At 38.0% G+C, this 16,382-nt stretch overlaps 1 protein-coding gene and 1 pseudogene across 7 annotated transcripts in view; one reads left to right on the top strand and one right to left on the bottom strand.

Moving 5' to 3' along the window:
• Window positions 1–16,382, top strand: part of STYX (serine/threonine/tyrosine interacting protein) — a 39,977-nt gene that overhangs the window by 3,791 nt on the left and 19,804 nt on the right. For all 7 annotated transcript variants that reach the window (XM_051822863.2, XM_070053654.1, XM_051822867.2 and 4 more), the window contains exons 2-9: window positions 242–274; window positions 3,065–3,118; window positions 5,473–5,570; window positions 8,819–8,879; window positions 9,239–9,275; window positions 10,013–10,052; window positions 10,149–10,199; window positions 11,438–11,510. In XM_051822863.2, the coding sequence (XP_051678823.2) occupies window positions 242–274; window positions 3,065–3,118; window positions 5,473–5,570; window positions 8,819–8,879; window positions 9,239–9,275; window positions 10,013–10,052; window positions 10,149–10,199; window positions 11,438–11,510 (447 nt within the window). The remainder of the gene's footprint in view (window positions 1–241; window positions 275–3,064; window positions 3,119–5,472; window positions 5,571–8,818; window positions 8,880–9,238; window positions 9,276–10,012; window positions 10,053–10,148; window positions 10,200–11,437; window positions 11,511–16,382) is intronic.
• LOC103351252 (protein-L-isoaspartate(D-aspartate) O-methyltransferase pseudogene) lies at window positions 15,365–16,310 on the bottom strand (annotated as a pseudogene).

The raw sequence follows: 16,382 nt of genomic DNA, 5'->3' as shown, positions 1-16,382 counted from the left end.
AAATAACCTAATTATAATTCTGAAAGTTTTGTTGTTTAAAGAACACCTTAATCCTTGTTTCTTGTCATTTAAATTTTTGGTTATTTGTGAAACTAATGGAATCTGCTGTTTTTATAGAAGGTTCTTAAAGTCTAATGTAACTTAAAAATCCACATGCTTCTGTGTCGTATTTTTAGCCTTTAATTAGCTGACATTTTGTATAATGTTATGTACTTTGATTGTGTTTTCCTTTCTTTTTAAGGAATGGACCTACCCAATGAGGCGGGAGATGCAGGTAAGACAACCTTTTTTTTTTAAGATTTATTTTTTTGAAAGTGTTACAGGGAGAGGGCGAGAAAGATCGATCTTCTGTCTACTGGTTCACTCCCCAGAGTGCCACGACAGCTGTGGCTGGGCCAGGACTAAGCCAGGGAACCACGGAATTCTTCCAGGTCTTCCATGTGGGTGGCAGGCACTTGGGCCGTCCTCTTCCTCGGCTTCCGTTCCAGGCTGTTACTGAGCTGGATTGGTGGTGGATCAGCCAGGACATGAACCAACCCCCATGGGGGGACGCCTGTATTGCAGGCAGCGGCCTTATCCGCTATATCACAACACTGCCCCAGCAGCCTTTTGTTCAAGCCTGCTTATTATTATTATTATTATTATTAAATAACCTAAATTCACAGCGATTTTAAGACCTGCTGGTTCACGACCTGTGGGTTCTTCCTGAAGTATTTGGAATATTAACTAGGTATTACGAATATTGTGAATATTTAAATTTAATTTAGGATCTCCAAAAGAATAGGAAATGAGCAACCTTTTTCTTTTAACTTAGAACCAGGAAGCAGTAATATAAGCTTAATGAACTACTGTCTTTTATTTCATCTGAAAAAGTTGGATAGTGTAATGGATTTTTAAGAAGTTAATGGAAAGCATTAAATATGACCTATTTTTATATCAATAAACTTTTAATTTTATTTCCCCATTACTTGTTGATGTTGCATTTTTTAAGGATTTATTTACTTATTTAAAAGTCAGTTACACAGAGAGAGAGGCAGAGAGAGAGAGAGGTCTTCATCCGATGGTTTACTCCCCAATTGGCCGCAGTGGCCGGAGCTGCGCCGATCCGAAGCCAGGAGCCAGGAGCTTCCTCCAGGTCTCCCACACGGGAGCAGGGGCCCAAGGACATGGGCCATCTGCTGCTTTCCCCAGGCCGTAGCAGAGAGCTGGATAGGAAGTGGAGCAGCTGGGTCTTGAACCGGCACCCATATGGGATGCTGGTGCTTCAATTCAGGCCAGGGCGTTAACCCACTGGCCACAGCGTCGGCCTTAATGTTGCATTTTATAATTGTATTCCTTTTGAAAATAGTTTGTTCTGTTTGTCTAGTTTAGTTAAGGAGAGTTGTGACTGTAAAGCCAATTAGGCTTTTAAAAGTTGTTAACTTTTGTGCCTGATTTCCAGTTAATATACTTAGTTGAGTTGTCTAGAAGTCTAAGTTGAATGCTTCCAGGTTGAAGTGAATTAAAGTGATAGCTCACCTTCATAGCAATTTCTTTTCTTTTGCATTTCATACTATTTACTGCTAACCTCAGGATCAAACAGTGTCTTTTCATTGTTGGTAATCCCTGGACTCCTAAAAACTATTACCTTTCTTGGGGCCGGTGCTGTGGTGCAGCGGGTAAAGCCCTGGCCTGAGGCACCGGCATCCCATATGGGTGCCATCCCATTCGGGCGCCCATTCTAGTCCCGGCTGCTTTTCTGATCCAGCTCTCTGCTATGGCCTGGGAAAGCGGTGGAAGATGGACCAAGTCCTGGCTTTGGATTGGTGCAGCTCTGGCTGTTGTGGCCATCTGGAGAGTGAACCTACAAATGGAAGCCCTCTCTCTCTCTCTCACTACCTCTCTCTGTAACTCTCAAATAAATAAATAAATAAATATATTACCTTTCTCTCAGTGCAAATTCACTTTTGAAAATAGAAATACATATTAGATATATTACTTAAAGTTATAAGGATTACAAAGGTGAAATTGTTGGGACTGTCAACAGGTAAACATTTGCAGAAATAATTTGATTCTGTTAATTATAGATAATTTTTTTCCAGTTTATTTATATGAAAAGCAGAGTGTCAGAGAAGTCTTCTGTCCATTGATTCCCTCCCCAAATGTCCACAAGTGTGGCTGTACCAGGTCGAAACCAGGAATTCCATCTTTTTCTCACATGGGTGGGAGGAACCCAATTCATGCGATCATCTGCCTCCCAGGTATATTAGCAAGAAGCTGAGTCAGACATTGAGGCAGCTCCATCAGAGGCGCTCCCACAGATAGGCTTTATATCAAATGATACATCTGAAGTTTAATAACAGTATACCAAATGGGAACTTAACCCATTGTGTCCCAAGGCCCGCCCCTAGACAATAGTCCTCATCCTGTTGTATCTTGTGCTGCTTTTAATGTGACTGAATAAGGTCCTGTGTTTCAAAAGGAGGATTTTTTTATGTCTCTGATATCTTAACTATAACAGAAATAAAATTAGAGAGTTTTATTAATCTAAAAGCAATACATTGTACTAATTCTGCCCACACTGTTTATATAAAGCAAGCACTGTCAAAATTCAATTCTGACTCTAAAGAACTTTTTTCTTTTTTAAAGATTTAAATATTTTAAAGATACAGTTAAAGAGAAAGGGAGAGACAGAGACTTTCTATCCACTGGTTCATCCCCTAAATGGCCATCATGTGTTGCTTTCCTGGACACATCAGCAGGTAGCTGGATTGGAAATGGAGCAACCAGGGACTCACACTGGTGCCCATATGGGATGCCCCATGTCATAGGCTGCAGCCTTACCTGCTACACTGAAACGCTGACTTAAGTATTTTTGCACTTGAGATGTCTCATTTGATATAAAGCGCATCTGCATTTCTCTTCAATTATTTGCTCAAAGTGGCTAGGAAATATTCCCCAAATAAACTTTGAAGCCAGTTATCATAACATCTACTAAAATGTCTCACAAATTCAGTTATGTTACGTGTTTTGTATAGATTTAAGTTGTTCATGGTAAATTCTTTTTTTTCCCCCCTCTCTGTAGGAAATTTTACCTGGATTGTTCTTAGGCCCATATTCTTCTGCTATGAAAAGCAAGGTATGAACTCTGTTGGGCTCGCTAAGACTTATAAACTTTTATAATATTTTTTTCATGACATTCATGTGTTTGTGAGATTTACCAATCAATTTAACTTACTTTCTAAAATGTTAGGCATCTCTAATGGCTTAATCATGGCTTCAGAATAATAGAAGATACAGTTAAGGCCCCAAATAAGGCAATTTAATATTTCATTTAATCTTTTTTCTGGGGAGAGTCTGTTTTTTAATTGAAAGTGACCGTATTTCTGTTTATGATCTGCATGCTTGAGGGTGGGAAGCCTTGCACTTACATGAATGTCCCAAATAGTCAAGTTGTAATGTACTTCCTCAGTTACACAATTAAAATGGATAGATGTTATTTTAATGTTTATAGCAGTATTCTTGCTGCTTTCTGGAGAATTCAGCTCTATGAATTATGACAGTGCTACTACCACTCTTTGAATTATAATGTAAAACATATCACAGATGTCTTGCCCAATACCTTGCTTATTTAGAAGACAATATATTTGAGTGGTGTATGATCTCTCCATGACACAATTTGATTTGGTTTGGAGATTTTAAAAGAGTCAGTCATCCCAACATTGAATTTTTTTTTTTTTTTTTTTTTTTTTTTTTTTGCTGTAGAGGCAGGATTAGGAGTAACCCTTAGTCATTTTGTTGGCCTGCAGTTGGAAATACGGGGAGTTGGTAAAAATAAGTACTAGGGAAAGGATATATCAGGTAATAGAGATATAGCTGTGACTTAATTTGTAAACAGATTTAAGCATAATTATGTATGTTATTCACATTAATAAAGTTGATGTGAAAAATCCATCCTAGATAATAAAATGTAAATGAAGGAATGAATGCTGAATTCATTTTAGCAGTTGGCATCAATATTAATGTAGAACACTGATTAGTTATTAATCCTACTAAATGCTTACTTCTCTTTCCCTAACTTAGGATGTATTCAGAAAATAAAAAGACAATTTAGTTCTATCTGCTCATTAAGAAAATTTGCTGCAAAAATTAACCATTAACATTTTTGAAGCCATATTGTCATAGACAGCTTGAATTACTCTTAAAGAATATTGTAGATGGAATGGCTTAAACAATAAACATTTATTTCCCAGCTCTGGAGGCTGTGAAGTCCATGATCAAAGTACCTAAATGGTCTTGGCTTGCAGACTCTTACCTTCTGGCTGTAGCCTCAGGTAAAAAAGGAGCTTGTCTCTCTTAACTGTGATATGATGCAACCTCCACCCTGACAACCTGAACCTAGTTACCTACCAAGTGCCTAACCTCCCACTATTACAACATTTTGGCAGTATAGGCTTCAATGTATGAATTTTGAGAAGATACATAAAGATTTTTTATGTAGCATATAAAAATTATTTTTTACTTTTTATAAGTTATTAGTGTTCTGGACTATTCTGAAAGTGGGAATTAAATATGTAGAATTATAAGCTGAAGGTGGAAGGAAAATTCAAGACTATTAATTTTGATTCCTTGTTATTTGCATGATTTATTCAATTATTGATTTACTGAACAACTTACCTGTGTTACACAATTTTGCACATTATATCGATCAGTGAACAAAAATAACTTTCTAGCTGTTAACATGTCATCTATAAATTCATTGAAACCTGCAATCACTTGAAATTAAAAATTTTTTGATAATTTCTAGAATTGACATGTTAAATTGCTTTATATATAAAACCAAAAGCACTACAGAATATAAGATATTATTATGAGTTGCCGTTTTTTACATTTAGGAGAATTCTTGAGTGCTAAAATGTTAATTAGATTGTGTGAGTTATAAAATTAATTCTGACTTGATAGAAAAGGTATACTGGGTGAGACAGGGAGTTAGATATTTGGGCTCTGATATTGCCATTAATCAGGTCAGTGATATTGATAAAATAAATACTGTTATTTAACTATTTATATCTTAATAGACCCCAGTAAAGAATTAGGGTTGCAGTCAATGTGTATAGCTACTATTTACTAAACATTTGCCATATGTTCCAGGCTCTGTCAGGCACCATACATATATTTATGCTATCTCAGAATTTTTCAAAAGCATTCAGAGACAGACATGTTTTCCCCACTGTCACATGAGGAGATGGAGCTGCAGGGATAAGGTTAGCTGATCTAGGATTTCTAGCTTGGGCTGTCAGGATTCCAAGCTCAATGCTTTTAAAATGCAGTATATAGTGAGAGAGCCATTTCCCAAGTAAAATTAGCTTTAATTTTGTGTTCTTTAAGGCTCAGATGTGGGTCATGTGTATTCTCAGCACTTCTGTATTGCAGTAAGAGGATAGTTTATGTTTTAAACTATTTCTCTTCCTTGACCATCCCCTCTTTTTACAGCTACCTATACTACAGAAACATGGAATAACCCATATAATTTGCATACGACAAAATATTGAAGCAAACTTTATTAAACCAAACTTTCAACAATTATTTAGGTAAGAATTATTGTTAACATTTAGAAAATCATTAAGGATAGTAGACATAATAGTGGTTTTATTTTAAGTTTATTTTATACAGTAAGACTTTCTTCTGTATGTATCTGTTTTGTAAAGATGGTTCATGAAGTATGTAATTTAAATTTAATTTAAATATTATGCTTATAACGTAGAATTTGAAAGGTTCGAAAGAAACTAGGCTTCCTGTTCCTGTCCCCTACGTACTCAGCTCTCTTCCCTAGAAGTGTCTACCTTTAACTCCTCTAATGAGTATCCTCCCAGAGTTACATGTAACTATGTAAGCATATTCCTGTTTAGGAATTGTATGCTGGCCTTTTTTTACTTTGTAGTTTTTGAAGATTACTTTATATTAGTACTTGCAAAGCTATTTTATATACTATAAAGACTTATTCAATCAACTTGCTATTTTTGAGCATTTAGATTGTTTCAACACTTTTACTAATATAGGTACAGAATATAATGACTGTGTCTGGACATACCATGTAGTTCATTTGTGAGTATATTGGTAGGATAAATTTATAGAAGTAGAGTTGCTGCATCTCAGAATATGAACATCTTAGGTTTTGATAGATACTGCAGACTGTCATCTAGTTGTGTCACTTTACATTCCCATGGTCAAGTGCATGAGTGTGACTCTTTCATTGGGACTTCTCTAGGACAAAATTATAAACATTTTTTGTTTTTCACAGTCTTGAAGTGAAAATGTTCAACTTTCTCATGTGTCTTGGGATAAGTGTGGATGAGTATCTGGTGGCTTTTAGTGTTGACAAAGGTGAAAAGGTACATAAAAAACTAGTGAAAGCCAGTCTCTCTTATCCCAACCAACTAGCATCTCTTCTGAAAGTTTCTAGTAACTCTGCCTTGAATATCTCTCTGGAGATACTCTATACCTTTATAAAGCATCTGTGATAACAATATTTTAATGTTCAATTATTTGTAAAACTGAAAGCAGCCTACAAATATCCATAAATAAATGACACTGAAATACATTGTATGAACGTAAAATAGAATATGTCACCACAAGAAGCAATGTATTTGTTCGTGTTGGTTTGGAACAATCTCCCAGATTCATTAAGTGAAAAAAGAAGACTATAGAAATGTGTATACTGCCAGTGCGTTCACAAATACACATTTTATATGCATAGAAAATTTCTGGACCAAAACTGCTTGGTGGTAGTTGCCTTTTTAGAAGGAAAGTTCAGACTCTACATTGGTAGAAGGATTTTTCATTTTCTGTGTTTTCATACTATATTAAAATTTTTGCCATGTGTGCAGTTTTTAATTAATAAAAGGTTTTTAAAAAGAAGTGTCTGAGAGCTGGTGCTGTGTTGCAGCAGGTAAAGCTGCCACCTGTGGTGCCGACATCCAGTATGGGCAATGCTTTAATTCCTGGTTGTTCCACTTCCAATCCAGTTCCCTGCTAATGTGCCTAGGAAATCAGTGGAAGGTGGCCCAAGTGCTTGGGCCTCTGCGCTCACGTGGACCCAGAAGAAGCTCCTGGTTTTGTACTGTCCCATGTACTGTTGTGGCCATTTTGGGGGTGAACCAGCAGATGGAAGATATCTTTATCTCTCTCTTTCTCTAGCTCTGTCCTTCAAATAAATACACAAATATTTTTTAAAAATATATTCTTATAAAATCTTGCATTTTTTCAAATCCTTTTTTTTTTTTTAAGGTTTATTTATTTATTTGAATGACATTTCCCACTCACTAGGTCACACCCTAAATGGCTGTATAGACTAGGCTGTGTCAGGCTGAAGCCAGGAATGAGGATCTCCCATGTGGATGCAGGAATTCAAGTACTTGAACCATCATCCTCTGTTTCCCAGGAGCGTTAGGCAGCTAGATCAGAAAAGAAGTAGCCAGTACTTGAACCTGCACTCTGATATGGGATGTGGGCGTCCCAAGTGAGGGCTCAACCAGCTGCTCCACAAGTCTCACCCCAGTTTTTCTTTTTTGTGTAGATGTACTGTGTATGCACACATGTAGATATATGTATTAAAGAAAATCAGAATTTTGTGTTTTAATATGTCAATGTTTCTAGCTTGCATAGAATTTTTGTTTTTAGTAATAGTATTTTGGGTCCTGGTTCAACAGTGAGGTCTAGTCACTTTCAGATACAAGTGTTGGAATATTTGTAGTTTATACGTAGGATTTTCCTTAGATCCTGAGCTTTAGCTTTTCTGTATTAAGCTCTGCAGTTAATAAAGTTGCTATACCTTGAAGATCATTGAAAAGCTACAATTTTTAAAGCAAATTGATTTTAGGAACTGACTTCATACTTTAGTTAATTACCCATGTTGTATTAATAAAAAGGTGATTTGGATAGGTTATAAATAAGCTTTTCAGAGATGGGCATTTGGTGCTGTGGTTAAGTTGCCACTTGGAATGCAGACACCGCAGGTGAGTGTGCCTGGTTCAGGTCACATCTGCTCCCCAGTCCTGCTAATACACATCGTTGGAGTCATCAGATGACTGCTCAAGTACAGTTCCCTTCCACCCACAGGGGAAACCTGGGTGGAGTTCCTGTCTCCTGGCTTTGTGCCGATCCAGCCCTGGCTGTTGTGGGCATTTGAGGATTGAATCAGTAGATGGAAGATCTCTGTCTCTGACTTCCAAATAAAAATGAAAATTAGTTGAAGTTGAATACAACAGCATATTAATGGCTTATTTTAAAATTTTTTTAAAGTATAAAATTTCATGACAGATCTTAGCTTTTTTTTTTGCCTTTTTTTTTTTTTTTTGCTTTGCTGAAGATGAGTTCAAACTGAATGTTTGCCTCATGGTTCCATCAGATGTCTTTTGGCTCCTCTTTCATACTTTGAGCTTCCTGTGAAATGAAATTTCTTGTAAGATTACAAGGAGTTCACAGGGCCACTTCGAGAACAATCATCTTACATTAGGAATGGAAGAATCAACAGTCAGGGGTGCAGGCACTTTCATCTTCGTTTTCAAGATCTGGTCTGATTTAGAGGAAAGTTTCTTCCTGCTTATTTCTAACTAGATCAATTTTTGTCTTTCTAAAATATGAGAAATGTTAGCATGTTATTTAAGGCTTTGAATGCTGTACCCTCAAGCAATATAAAATCTGTTTCCCAATTCTTAGCAATTTGATACTCTAAAAAGTGTTTTACATTCTTTTCCATGGTTATCAAGAAATATGCAGTTATTTTTTATATAATGAGTTTTTTCTGAAAGTGCTTTATCGCAAAATATTCTATTTTTAGGTATTTAGTCTTGGATATTGCAGATAATCCAGTTGAAAATATAATACGTTTTTTCCCTATGGTAAGTATCATTATTATCATTTGAGATTTATGATTTGTCTTATTTGTGATTCTAAAACTTACTACTTTTACCCTGTTACGACCACAAAATTTTGAGGCTGGCTTTTGAAAGAAATTAATTATTTATGTAACAATTTTTATTATCTCAAGAAATCTGAGAAATTTATACTCTGTTAAATTCAAATTAAATTTTAGCTTTTTAATTTTTTTAACTTGTACTAGCTGTATTGGTGGCATTTTGGAAGTTCTTGAATTATAAATAGCACAAAATTGTTTTCAGTAAATTTCATTCTGTTTCACTATATGTATGCTTATGCTAATATACCTGCTTTATTGTAACATACTGACTTTTACCTTCAGACTAAAGAATTTATTGATGGGAGCTTACAAACTGGAGGTAAATACTGTTTCTTTTACTTATTAGCTAATGCTTGCTTTTATGAGATGATTTATTACAGTTAATTTTTTACCTTTATTGGTATTTATCTTGAATGTGGTTTATGAAAGTTGCAACTGTATGTGATAGAATACTGCTAAAGTTTTATTTTCCCAGTACTTTAATTTGGATAGCTGTTTTGAAATAATTCTACAGGGCAGGCATTTACTGTAGTGATTTAGACATCACTTGGGTCACCTGCATCTCGTATTGCAATGCCTGGGTTCCAATGCCAGCTCTGCTTCTGTTGCCAGCTGCTTGCTAATGTTCGGTTTGGTGATAGGTCAGGTACTTGGGTTCCTACCAACCACAGGGGAAACCCAGATGGAGGTCCAGGCTCCTGGGTTTGGCTTGGTCTAACCCCACCTGTGGTAGATACTTGAGGAGTAAACCAGCAGATGGAAAATCAGTCTCTCACTCTTTCTCTGGCCTCAAGTAACAAAGACTAAAATAACCTTACAAAATTATTTTCAAATTCTCTGTAAGCTTTAAATTTAATTTATCTAAAAGTGTTTTATTTTCTGTACAGTTAAAATAAATAAATTGTGAATACCTGAAAGTAAATAGCCAAGGTAATATGTTTGTGATTTAAAATGTTTATGAAATACTTACTTTGATATGGTATGCTACATAGCTTTAAGACATTTCAGCTGCTTCTGACTCAGTGGTTTTTAAAAATCAGAGTAACTATTTTTCAGGGAAAGTTCTTGTCCATGGAAATGCAGGGATCTCCAGAAGGTAAGAAGTTAGAGATAATCTTTCTTTAATGTTTTTAATTAGTGAGTTGTATTTTCTGTTTTTCTGTTTCTTATAATATTTTTCCCTTCTCTTCAGTGCTGCCTTTGTTATTGCATACCTTATGGAAACGTTTGGAATGAAATACAGGTAAGAAAGTACTGTAAAACTTAGCCACAATTTAAATTCCCATTAAAATAAAGTTGAATGGAGATGGTTTGAGAGCTGTAATGTTTTCCTTTTTTTTTAAATAGTGGATTCATGTTTAACGGCATGCCCTTCTATCCCATGGTTAATCTTTTAACCTAACTTCCTACCTTGCATAGACCTGCTGAAGCTAATCTTTTTATGGCTTTGTGACACTAGTGCTATCTTAACTGGTATTTTAAGAAGACAAGGTAACATGGATGGAATAATCCATGGAAAACTACTTACTTCTAGGCAATTGGTAGCCTGTGGTTAAAAACTCTGAGATACAAATGGAGTGTGGCTAATTATGTTTCCCTTTATAAACAGGTGAAAAATTACTTAGTTGTTTGTAGCCTCTTTAGATAAGGGTAGTCTTATTGAAACTCATCTTTTCCCAGAATAGTTTACAGATTTAAAGGGGGTTAGGGTTGGTCATGAGCTTCTTTCTCCAAAATAAAGCAGAAGCCTAGGCAGTAGAGTTAAACATTTCTGTTTCTTTCACTGTACAAGTTTGATATCTTAATCATTGGCAACCCTTTCTGTTACACTCCTTAAACTACAAGTTCTTAAAGGTATATAATTTGAATTCAAAAATTTTTAAAAAGATTTTATGTATTTATTTGAGAAATAGAGACAGAGGGACAGAGAGAAAGGTCTTCCATCCGCTGATTCATTCTCCAAATGGTTGCAATGGCTGGAGCTGGGCCGAGCCGAAGCCAGGAGCTAGGAGCTTCTTCCCAGTCTCCACGTGGGTGCAGGTGCCCAAGCACTTGAGCCATCTTCTGCTGCTTTCCCAGGCCATTTCGGGGAGCTGGATTGGAAGAGGAGCAGCCAGGACTAGAATTGGTGTCCATATAGGATACTGGCACTGCAAGTGGAGGATTAACGTAGTGCCTGAATTTAAATTTTTATTTATTTCATTGAAAAGAGAGTTAATGTCCCTTACTGGACTTTACACTATCCATGAGAAAGATGATCCCTACAGAAGTTGAGTAAGTTTCTCCCAAGTGATACAGCTAGTGAACAGTGGATTGTGATATTTAGTCTAACTGGACTTTTCCCTGACTACCTTCTGTAGTGTTATGCTGTATGATTAGGGTGTTGTTTCTTTGGTAGATTTGTAGGAAAGATTCCTGTTTAGGTAATTCTGGGAAACTTCACTAATTCATAAAATAATCACATTAATTTTCTATTGGCAGAGATGCATTTGCTTATGTTCAAGAAAGAAGATTTTGTATTAATCCTAATGTTGGATTTGTACATCAACTTCAGGTAATTTTTCTCCTCTTTCAGGTAGTAAGAAATCAGGACAATTAAAATATTTTGTACAGGGTGGATGTTAAGGTTAAGACGCCAGTTAAGACATCCTGATAGGTAGGTACGTCTTTGTTTACATGTGTGAATATGCTTTTTTAAAAAATTAATCTAAGTAGAATTGGTGGGTTAGTACATTCGAAGTTTGGTAAGTGTTGCCTAAGTGCCTCTAAAAAGGACAGAATAATATAAACTTATCAGAAGACAGGGAGTGCTTGTTTTCTGGTACTGTAGTTACTCCAGTAGCCAGTTATTCAGCAAATCTTGATGATTGCCATCATGGTAGTAAAAGTATCAATTCCTTATAGTTTTAATTTGCTGCCCTTTGAATGAGTTTGAACCTCTTGTGCTATGTTTGTGTTATTTTTCTGTTAACTGATATTGATATTCTTTGCCCTTTTTTCTATCAGGTTATTAAGCTTTTTTTTTCATTGGTTTCTAAGAACTTTTGTATGTTAAGGAAGTATATATATATATATATGTATATATATATATATATATATATTTTGAAAAGCAGCATTTGAGAATGAGATACAGAGAGAGATATCTTCCATCTGCTGGTTCACTCAAATGGTTGCAACAGCCGGGGCTGGGCCATACTAAAGCCAGGAGCCAGGGATACTTCATCTAGGTCTCCCACAAGGATGCGGGGGCCCAAGCACTTGGGCCATCTTCCACTGCTTTACCAGGCACATTAGCAGAGAGCTGGATCCATATGGGATGCTGGCATTGCAGGTGGCGGCTTAATCTGCAGATTATGGCAGATGTATTTACTTATTTGAAAGGCAGAGTGACAGAGAAAGGGAGAGACAGAAAGTGAGATCTTCCATCTCATAGTTCACTCCCCAAACGGCTGCAATGGCTAGGGCCGGGCCAGGCTGAAGCCAGGTGCCAAGAGCTTCATCCAGGTGTCTCCCATGAGTGGCAAGGACCCAAGTGCTGGGACAACCTTCACTGCTTTCCCTGGCACATTAGCACGGAGCTGGATCAGAAATGGAGCAGCTGGAACTGGAACTGGTGCCCGTATGGGATGCCATGTTGCAGCTGACTCCTTAACATGCTACACCACAATGCCAGCCCCACAATTTTTATTCTATATCAAATTCTGATCTATATCTGAATCTGGTTCTGGACCTTGTATTCTATTCAGTTGATCTCTTTATTGCTACATCTATGAACATTTAAGTACTATAATTTTATACAATTTATGAAATTTCTCAGAGTCCCCTCATTCATATTCTTTTTTATTTCTTTAAAGATTTTATTTATTTATTTGGTAGGTAGCGTTACAGACAAGTGAGAGGGAGAGGAGACAGAGGTCTTCTCTCCACTGGTTCACTCCACAAATGGCCGCAACAGCTGGAGCTGTGCCAGTCTGAAACCAGGAGCTTCCTCTGGGTCTCCCACACTAGTGCAGAGTCCCAAGCACTTGGTCCATCTGTCCATCTTCTACTGCTTTCCCAGGCCATAGCAGAGAGCTGAATTGGAAAAGGAGCAGCCGGGATTAGAACCGGTGCCCATATGGGATACAGAGCTGCAGGTGGAGGATTAATGTACAGTGCCATAGCACCAACCCCCCTTCATTCATATTCTCTCTAAATTTTTCTGAGGGATTCTTATTTTTGGTATGAAATGTATTGGAAGGCATAGTTAAGAAAGACTTGACATTTTAAATTTTTAGTTCTAGTTTCTTCTTCATTGGAGAATGTATCAAATTCTTCCTTGTATCAAAATAGTGATGTTATGACTGTAGTCATGATACTTCACTTATCCTTGATTTAATTATTAATGTTTTTAAAGAAATGTTTACTTTTTAGGCAGAGTTATATAGAGAGAGGTCTTACATCTGCTTCTTTACTCCCCAAAGGGCTGCAATGGCTGGGGCTGGGCCAGGCCAAAGCCAGGAGCTTGGAGCTTCATCCAGGTCTCCCACGTGGGTGGCAGGGGTCCAAGCACTTGGACCATCATCTGCTTTCCCAGGAAGCTGGATCACAAACTAAGTAGCCAGAACTGGAACTGGGATGGCAGTGGCTTAACTCACTGTGTCACAGTGCCAGCTCCAAATATTTTTCTAGTTCTTTGAATGAATAGAACAGAGGGGCCGGTGCCGTGGCTCACTTGGTTAATCCTCCGCCTGTGGCGCCGGCATCCATATGGGTACCAGGTTCTAGTCCTGGTTACTCCTCTTCCAGTCCAGCTCTCTGCTGGGGCCCAGGAAGGCAGTGGAGGATGGCCCAAGTGCTTGGGCCCTGCACCCACATGGGAGACCAGGAGGAAGCACCCGGCTCCTGGGTTCAGATCGGCACAGCGCAGGCTGTGGTGGCCATTTGGGGAGTGAACCAACAGAAGGAAGACCTTTCTCTCTGTCTCTCTCTCTCACCATCTAACTCTGCCTGTCAAAAAAAAAAAAAAAAAAAAAAGAACAGAAATACCTTTATTACCACATTTTTTTTAAAGATTTATTTATTTCATACTTGAAAATCAGAGTAACAGAGAGAGAGAGAGACAGACAAATGGAGAGAGAAATATCCTTTGTCTACTGATTAACTCTCCAGATGGCTGCAACAGCCAGGGCTGGATAAAGCCAAAGCTAGGAGCCAGGAGCTTCATCTGGGTCCTGCATGTAGGTACAGAGGCCCAAGCACTTGGACCATCTTCTGCTGCTTTGCAGGCAGGGCGTTGGATCAGAAGTGGAACAGCCAGTACTTGAACCGGAACCCATATGGGATGGCAATGCCACACACTGCAACTTAACCCTCAGTACCATAGCAACAACCTTTATAACCACATCTTTACCTGAAGCGGAACACTTAAATTATTAAGGCTTTAGAAATCCTATTATACATGACTAGGGGTGGGCATTGTGGGGTAGTAGGTTTAGGCCATTGCTTGGGACACCTGACTCCTGTATTGGAGTGCCGCTCCAACCTGCTCTTCTGATCCGGATTCCTACTATAGGCCACCAGGGGAGATAGCTAACGATAGCTTACGTACTTGGATTCCAGCCACCCACTTAGGAGGCCAGGACAGATTTCCATGTTCACCTAGCTTCAGCCTGCCCCAGCCCTAGCTGTTGCAGGCCTTTTAGGAGTGAATCAGAAAATGGAAGATCTCTAGCTTTCTCTCTCATTCTGTGTTGCTCTTCTTTTCAAGTAAATAAAAAACAAACTTTTTTTTTTTGCTTTGAACTTTGGCAAAGCAGCACTGCATAAACTACAATAAGAACACAGTTTACACAGCATGTTAGATTATATACATTATCAGTAGCAAATTAGAAACACACAAAAAAACACTAAGCTACAAGTCTCCTATCACTTTTAGAGAGAAAGAACGAACTATGACAGTTATGTCCAATGTGTACAGCAGAGTGCTTACCTGCCGTCTTAAGCTTCAGTGTTTACAGATGCCTAGATAACAAAGCAGCTGAATGTATCTACAACATGCTATTCTATGACACCACATCAAAAGCTTTAAAAAGAAAGCTCATCTCTATTTTCTTAGTAGTATCTAAAGGACAGCCAAATACCGAGAATCTTAACTTGTGAATGGTGGTGTTATAACACAGAAGAAATCTGATAAATTAACATCAGAACAAAATTAAGTGTCTAAGAAAAGGAAAACAACTCCTCAATCAGTCATAAGCTAAGATTTTCCTTTTTGCAGACCCCCTTCTTTTCCTATTTAAAGTGTACTGTGGGCATGTGAAAGCAGTAACACAGGCAGTCCTGTTCTGCAGCCTTCTGCCAGCTGGGCTCTGTGCCTCCGAAGAATTAGAAAACCCTACAAACCACACATTTTCATGCTGAAAATAATAGTGTGACAAAGTCCAAAACTGTGATGCTGTTTACAAAAAGCTTCGAGCACTGAGATGAGCAGTCCACTGAAATACCATAGGCTGGTCAAGCTGACGCTCCCAGAGTTCGTCTGTCACATGTGGGGAAGAAGGTAAAAATCACTTCCACCTAGACCACTGCTTTTCTTTATCTGTGAAAGGCACAGGTGACCCCATGAAAGGTCTGACACTGCCATCTTGTAGCTTATACTGCTTCAACATTTGGTTTCCACCAGCAGAACCAACTGGCAGTATCAGTCTTCTACCAGGCTTTAACTGGTCTGTTAGTACCAAGGGCTGCAGCTCCTACATGAAAAGCATTATCCCAGGCTTCTTCAGCATGGCCCATTTGCCCATCCCCCACAACCAGTTGCACTCTCCCTGAAGACAAAAGTGTTGCATCATCCTTTCTGACACTGTTTATTGAGTCATCTGTTAGCTCTTTAATGTGATCAATTCCTATTCCTATGACTTTTCCACTACATCCCACGATACGTGCAAAACATGTAGTAAGGGTTCCACTTCCAATCTTACATCAAGAGCTTTAGCTCCTTCATGTAATAGATCAAATAGAAGTTCTATTGCATATACATATGTTTATGGAGCAATGATTGTTGCTTGGAAACCTGTGGGTTGTGGAGAATTCATATAAGGGTTACATTTTGCCTAGTGGGAGCGATTTGTAGCCAGCATAACTTCAAACACTTTATCTGTCTTTATGATACCATTTTTGTGGAGATGTGGACTAGCTACAAGTGGCTGGCACCACTGGATTTCCAGGCCATCACTAAGCACACTCAGAGCAGGTACAGAACCAACTTCAGTGCAGTGATGGGCCCCAACAGTTTCACTAAGAACGAAATCACCTCCCTCATGGTCACTACCCTGCTCGTGTCCTCGCTGTAGCCACTTTTATTGCCATTGCCGCCGCCACTCAACAAACTTTAAATATATACTAGAATGTGATGCTAATTTGAGTGTTTTACAACAAGTATTTT

This window comes from Oryctolagus cuniculus, chromosome 12 (assembly GCF_964237555.1).
Source record: "Oryctolagus cuniculus chromosome 12, mOryCun1.1, whole genome shotgun sequence".
NCBI classification, from domain to species: domain Eukaryota; kingdom Metazoa; phylum Chordata; class Mammalia; order Lagomorpha; family Leporidae; genus Oryctolagus; species Oryctolagus cuniculus.
This window is presented reverse-complemented; position numbering and strand designations above follow the sequence as displayed.